General features: G+C 45.6%; 1 protein-coding gene across 1 annotated transcript; it reads right to left on the bottom strand.

The window, feature by feature from the left end:
* Window positions 1-5,903: 5,903 nt before the first annotated feature.
* On the bottom strand, window positions 5,904-7,262 carry LOC140519038 (protein SET-like). Its single transcript, XM_072631712.1, has one exon. It carries the CDS (start codon window positions 6,790-6,792, stop codon window positions 5,968-5,970), a length of 825 nt encoding a protein of 274 aa, XP_072487813.1. The 5' UTR covers window positions 6,793-7,262; the 3' UTR covers window positions 5,904-5,967.
* Window positions 7,263-7,436: the final 174 nt, after the last annotated feature.

Genomic DNA, 7,436 nt, shown 5'->3' with positions numbered 1-7,436 from the left:
TAGGTGTTACAGTAACTAGAGTGCCAGGCGTAGAGTCAGGAAGACCTGACTCAAATCAGGCCTCAGACACTTAGTAGCTATGTGACTCTAGGCAAGTCACCTAATCCTGTTTGCCTCAGTTTCCTCATCTGTAAAATGAGCTAGAGAAGGGAAATGTCAAACTGCTTCAGCATCTTTGCTAAGGAAACCTGAATGATTAAACTAAAGGGACAAAAATATAGATAACTTAGTGTGGTGCCTGGAAGCAACCTACTCCCAACCAATTTGCTGGGCTGCAGGATGGGTCACCCGGAACCAATTCCCTAGGTTCACAGTGGGTCTACATACCCTAAAACTAAAACTAAAAACTAAAATATATAGCTCAGACAAGGGAAGCAAGATGTTTGCCTTCACTAATAAGCCATCAGAAACATTTAGTTTAAAGTAAAGGCATCTAATGAAAGGCTATTGTAAGCAAAGTAGCCAAAATAAAAGAAAGAAAAGAAACTCTCTCCCTCTCCCTCAACAAAGCTGGGGCTCTCTTGCCACTTGCCAGTGGGTAAGTGGATACACATAGAGAACACATATGGAGAAGTACAATGTAGGGGACACGTGGGGTGAAGACACATGTATGGAGGAATGACTCACACCTACACTATAGAGCCACATCTCACTTTTCTCCTGGTGTCTTCTCTCTTGGAGTCTCTCTGGGATGCTGCTCTATTAGATCCAAAGTCTACATCAGACACTGCTTGCTTCTGACTTTTCTCTCTTCTTTAGGAAAAAGAGGGTACTGCCAGTCTCTCTTAAAGTTCACAGGGGCAGCTAGGTGGTGCAGTGGATAGAGCACCAGTGCAGGAGTCAGGAGGACCTGAGTTCAAATCTCACCTCAGATACTTGACACTCACTAGCTGTGTGACCTTGGGCAAGTCACTTTGACCCCAATTGCCTCATCCTGGGTCATCTCCAGTCACCCTGATGAATATCTGGTCACTGGATTCAGATGGCTCTGGAGCAGAAGTAAGGCTGGTGACCTGCACCGTGCTCCCTCACTCAAAACAAAGTCAAGTGCAAGTCATGTCATTAGTTCTCTGATGGCATGGTCTTCTTCGGCAACAAAGGATAAACACACACACCAAAGTTCACAGGCTTTTCCAACTCTTTTTTTAAAAAAGCAGAAACCCTTTGCCTGGGAACCAGATAATTAGTTTTTCAGGTTTCCTGTCTTGTTCCCTCCAGAATCTTAGTTACTGAGGCCTCTCATCTCCTCAGCAGGAGATTCTCAGCTTCAGACTCCAAACTCTGTAGAACAAAAAGCCAGGGTCTCCCAACTAGCTAAGCCTTCATGAGGAGGTAATATTTCAAAGAATCATAAATTCTCAGATTGGGAAGGGTCTTTAGAAATCATCTTGCACAATCTAAAACCTGAGACACACTCCCTTAACATTCCCACTTTGAAGACCTCTAATGAGGGGTAAACCCACTACCTTCTCCCAAGGCAGCTCACCTCTCACTTGACTAGCTCTTATTAAAATATTTCCTGGGGGGCGGAGCCAAGATGGTGGAGCAGAAAGACGCACGTACACATAGCTCTGAACCCACAACCCATAGAATGGCTACAGGGAAGTAACTCACGGCGAATTCCGCACCCAGAGGCCACGGAACATTGGAGCGAGGGAGATTTCTGTTCCAGAGAGACCTGCAAACCTCTCGCGGGGGGGTCCTTCGCGCTGCAGACTGGGCGCCGGGACTGGGAGCTGAGTGCAGCCCTGCTGCGGCCGTGGCACCGAGAGGAAAAGATCCGAGCAGGCTTCACAGACAGGATCTCCAGCGGCCACGCGGGTCCCTCCACCCACAGAGGGATCTGCAAACCTCTCGCAAAAGGTCCGTCGCGCTGCAGACACAAAGCCCAGCCCAGACCTGCTGCGGTCACGGCTGCGGCACTGAGAGAAACAGATCTGAGCAGGCTTCAGGGACGGGATCTCCAGCGGCCACACAAGTCCCTCCACCCACAGGTGACAGGGGTGGGTGAGAGAGTCTCTTTGGCGGGTCGAGAGGGGAGTGGGGTACCCCCATAATTCAGGCCCCCCCCCCCGGGAGGTAGAAGCTGAGAGGCGGCTGCAGACAGGGGCTCCCCAAGCGGGCAGGAGCCTGAATCCATTGTGGAAGGTCTGTGCATAAACCCCCTGAGGGAACTGAGCCTGAGAGGTGGCCCTGCCCCGGACCTCAGCACCAGAACATAATCTCATACTGAATAGCAGCCCTGCCCCCGCCAAAAGCCCTGAGGCTGGAAGCAGCATTTGAATCTCAGACCACAAACACGGGCTGGGAGGATCAGGAGGTGAGGTGGGTGTGAGGAAAATATTCAGAGGTCAAGTCACTGGCTGGGAAAATGCCCAGAAAAGGGAAAAGAAATAAGACTATAGAAGGTTACTTTCTTGGCGAACAGGCATTTCCTCCCTTCTTTTCTGATGAGGAAGAACAATGCTTACCATCAGGCAAAGACACAGAAATCAAGGCTTCTGTGTCCCAGCCCACCCAATGGGCTCAGGCCATGGAAGAGCTCAAAAAGAATTTTGAAAATCAAGTTAGAGAGGTGGAGGAAAAGCTGGGAAGAGAAATGAGAGACATGAAGTCAAAGCATGAACAGCAGATCAGCTCCCTGCTAAGGGAGACCCAAAAAAATGTTGAAGAAATTAACACCTTGAAAACTAGCCTAACTCAATTGGCAAAAGAGGTTCAAAAAGCCAATGAGGAGAAGAATGCTTTCAAAAGCAGAATTAGCCAAATGGAAAAGGAGATTCAAAAGCTCACTGAAGAAAATAGTTCTTTCAAAATTAGAATGGCACAGATGGAGGCTAATGACTTTATGCAAAACCAAGAAATCACAGAACAAAGAGAGAAGAATGGAAAAATGGAAGATAATGTGAAATATCTCATTGGAAAAACAATAGACCTGGAAAATAGATCCAGGATAGACAATTTAAAAATTATGGGACTACCTGAAAGCCATGATCAAAAGAAGAGCCTAGACATCATCTTTCATGAAATTATCAAGGAAAACTGCCCTGAGATTCTAGAACCAGAGGGCAAAATAAATATTCAAGGAATCCACAGAACACCGCCTGAAAGAGATCCAAAAAGAGAAACTCCTAGGAACATTGTGGCCAAATTCCAGAGTTCCCAGGTCAAGGAGAAAATACTGCAGGCAGCTAGAAAGAAACAATTCAAGTATTGTGGAAATACAATCAGGATAACACAAGATCTAGCAGCCTCTACATTAAGGGATCGAAGGGCATGGAACAGTATATTCCAGAAGTCAAAGGAACTAGGACTAAAACCAAGAATCACCTACCCAGCAAAACTGACTATAATACTTCAGGGGAAAAAATGGTCTTTCAATGAAATAGAGGATTTTCAAGTATTCTTGATGAAAAGACCAGAGCTGAAAAGAAAATTTGACTTTCAAACACAAGAATGAAGAGAACCATGAAAAGGTGAACAGCAAAGTGAAGTCATAAGGGACTTACTAAAGCTGAACTGTTTACATTCCTACATGGAAAGACAATATTTGTAACTCTTGAAACATTTCAGTATCTGGGTACTGGATGGGATTACACATGCACACACACTCACATACATAGAGACAGAGTGCACAGAGTAAATTGAATAGGATGGGATCATATCTTTAAAACAAAATGAAATCAAGCAGTGAGAGAGAAATATATTGGGAAGAGAAAGGGAGAGATTGAATGGGGCAAATTATCTCTCATAAAAGAGGCAATCAAAAGACTCATTAGTGGAGGGATAAAGAGGGGAGGTGAGAGAAAAACATGAAGTCTACTCTCATCACATTCCACTAAAGAAAAGAATAAAGTGCACACTCATTTTGGTAGGAAAACCTATCTCACAATACAGGAAAGTGGGGGATAAGGGGACAAGCAGGGTGGGGGGGATGATAGAAGGGAGGGCATGGGGAGGAGAGTGCAATTCGAGGTCGACACTCATGGGGAGGGATAGGATCAAAAGAGAATAGAAGTAATGGGGGACAGGATAGGATGGAGGGAAATATAGTTAGTCCTATACAACACAACTATTATGGAAGTCATTTGCAAAACTACACAGATATGGCCTATATTGAATTGCTTGCCTTCCAAAGGGAAGGGGTGGGGAGGGAAGGAGGAAGAGAAGTTGGAACTCAAAGTGTTAGGATCAACTGTCGAGTAATGTTTTTGCCACTAGGAAATAAGAAAAACAGGTAAAGGGGTATAGAAAGCTATCTGCCCCTACAGGACAAAAGAGAAGATGGAGACAAGGGCAGAGAGGGATGATAGAAGAGAGAGCAGATTGGTCATAGGGGCAATTAGAATGCTTGGTGTTTGGGGGGGGAGGGGATAAAAAGGGGAGAAAATTTGTAACCCAAAATTTTGTGAAAATGAATGTTAAAAGTTAAATAAATAAATTTAATAAAAATAATAATAATAATAATAAAAAAATAAAATAAAATAAAATATTTCCTTCCATCAAGTCTAGATCTCTCTGAAATCTAATTCTTCTTTCACTCCACAGCCCTTCAAATATTTGAAGAGTCCTGCCTCTCTTCTTGCAGGCTAAATAAATAACCCCAGTTCTTTCAAAATGGCACAAGATATGATTCTTCAACATCTTGGTTGCCCTCTTCAAGACCATGCTCCAGCTTGTCAATGTCCTTATTAAAAGGTGGTGGTGCCCAGAATATTCCCTATGTGGTATGGCCAAATTAGAGTAAAATCCACTTCATCACCTGCCTTTTTCTGGACACTATGCTTGTTTTTCTTAATGCAGCCTGAGATCCATTGGTCTTTTCTGCTTCCAGGTTATACTTTTGCCTGCATATTGACCTTTGATAAAACAAAATCTAGCCACACATCCCTCAGTCCCTCATCTTAAAGTACTTGTCAAGTTGATTGTTTTTGGACCCAAGAATAGAACTTTACATTTCTCTCTATCCAGTTTGTTGTTGGTGTTCATCCTTAGGAGCGACTTTATTTTATAAACCACTACCCTAAACTTCAATAATACCATTACACATGAAATCAAATGCACCAAAGGAGAAAAGATGTTGTTAAAATGACTACTTACCCATCCAAATATCTCAAATATCTCCACTCTGTAGACCTGCTATAACCCCATGGATTTTTAAAGATTATTTTTTTTTCCATTAAGAGAAAGTAGACAGATGCATGTTGGTAAATGCTAACTTTCTACAACCACACAGAGACAGTAATCTCTAAGCACAGTACATCTGACAAAGAGGGGAATGGGAAACTATAATTTATGTAGTACTACAGGGGAGTCTACTACCCACCAACTTCCTGCCACATGTGAGCACAGAAGTTGCTTCCCACCGCCCACCCCCACCCCAAGCTGAAAAAAGGGCACCACATGTGTTTCTGGAAAGGGCACCAACTGTAGAATCAAAGCACCCTAGTTCAAGTACAGCATCTGACAATACCTGCGTATCCTTGGGCAAATCAATGAACACTATCCTTGGGTATCATATGGGTTTCCTCATATGTAATAATTCATGTGTTTTCTTGGGCAAGTCAACGAACATCAATCACTTTACATACACTTTACACCCACATTACATATGGGTTGCCCCATATATAAGACCAAATTAGACTAGAATGGTCTCTATAGTCCCTTCTAGCTTCTAAATCTATGAATTTATGAATATGAAAATTCCATTGATCTGTAAATAGTTTGTTTTGGGACAGAGAAGGGTAAACATGAATTTGGAAGAGACAATGGTGAAGAGCCTTGTCCCACTGTATTCTGCTGGAGGTTCCCTGTCCCCACCCCCAAAAAAAAGAAAATATGAGGAAAGAACCCTCAAGAGAAGAAGGTGATTGAGCATGAAATGAAAATAAAAAGACTGACACTTGAGCCCAGGGACTGGAGACTTTTTTAAAGCTAAAAGGAGTTTTGAAATCCATCAAGGTTCTATTAGTCATTTTCTCCTGTCATCTCCCCTCCATCTTCTCCCTCATCACCACCTTCCCCATTCTCTTCTTCTTCTCCACTCTCATCTTCATCTCCAACACTCTCCTCCTCCAAACCTTCTTCCTCATCTCCTTCTCCTTCCCTGTCTTCATTATCAATATCAGATATCAAGTAGTACTGTAAGGGATTTAACCAGATATCATCTTTGATGACCTCCCCTAACTCGTCTGCCCCAGCATCAGTATGGTCTGAGAACCAAGTGAAAAAGCTGTCTACCTCCTCTCGAAATCGTTTTCCTCCACCTTTAGTCTGGATCTGACTCGGGTGTGTGGTCAAGTCCTTCCCAGATTTCCAATGGATTTCAGTTGACTTTGAAGCCAGATCCCCACTTTCATCAAGGTGGAACTCTTTGGAGATCACTTTATTTTCAAAGTAAGGGTTTTCACCAAAATAAAAATCTATTCTGTAACCCGATTTCACGTCTTCGAATTGTATCACTTCCAGCCTGGTCAAGTGATGCAGGGCTTCCTCATCTTCCTCTCCTAGCAGCGAGGACAACTGCGGGTGGCTGACGAGGGTGGTCATCCAGAAGTCCGGTATTTTGGCGATCCACTCTGACCTCTTCTGGAACAAAGGCTGGCGGAGCTGGTTATAGTTCTGTTCCACTTTCAAAATCTCCGCACTGGCTTGCCCGTTCAGTCTGTCTATTTCGCTCTGCACTTCATCGATTCGTTCAATTGCTTCTTGGAGTTCTCTCTCCGAGGTCTCGAGGGCTTCGCGGTGGTCGGTGATGTCCTTCTTGCTGACTTTGGCCGCCGGCGCTGACATGTTGCTCTCTTACGCGCTCACCGGCTCCTAAGTGGACCAGCGGCGGGGCGGCCGCTTTTTCACCTCACCCGCCACGCCCGGGAAGCGGCTTCGCTCAGTCCGCGCCCCGCCCCCGCCGGGATCGCTCGCTCGGGCTCTAGCTCCGGCTCGGGCTCTGCCTTGGCCCCCTCCGCAGCGGCACTGGTGCTTATGCTGCGGGCCCGCCTCCTCCTCCTGCCCCGGACTACCGTTCTCCCCGCGTGGCCAGACCGGGAGGGAGGCGGGGAGGGGAAGGGGCGGAGGCCGCGGCTGTCTGGATCAGGGTCTGAGCTTTGGCTTACGCTCCTGTAGGAGCTGGGCTGCCTAGAAGACCAAGGTGCTGACGTGCTCCTTCCCTCATGTTGGGGCAGCCAGCTCTAGTCATTCTCAAGATTGCCACCAGCACCATCCCTACCACTGCCTCCTTCGCATCCTGCCCTGCCTTTTTCTCCTCCCCTTCCTCCTTCTTCTCCTCCTCTTCCTCTTTCTCCTCCCCCTCCTCCCCATTCCCTTTCTCTCCTTCACTTTCTCTTCCCCTCCCTTTCATCCTCCTCTTCATTCCTTCTTCCCTTCCTCTCATTCTTTCTCTCCTCTTTCTCCTTCCCTTCCTCTCTTCCCCTTCCTCC

This window comes from Notamacropus eugenii, chromosome 1 (assembly GCF_028372415.1).
Source record: "Notamacropus eugenii isolate mMacEug1 chromosome 1, mMacEug1.pri_v2, whole genome shotgun sequence".
Taxonomy (NCBI): Eukaryota; Metazoa; Chordata; class Mammalia; order Diprotodontia; family Macropodidae; genus Notamacropus; species Notamacropus eugenii.
This window is presented reverse-complemented; position numbering and strand designations above follow the sequence as displayed.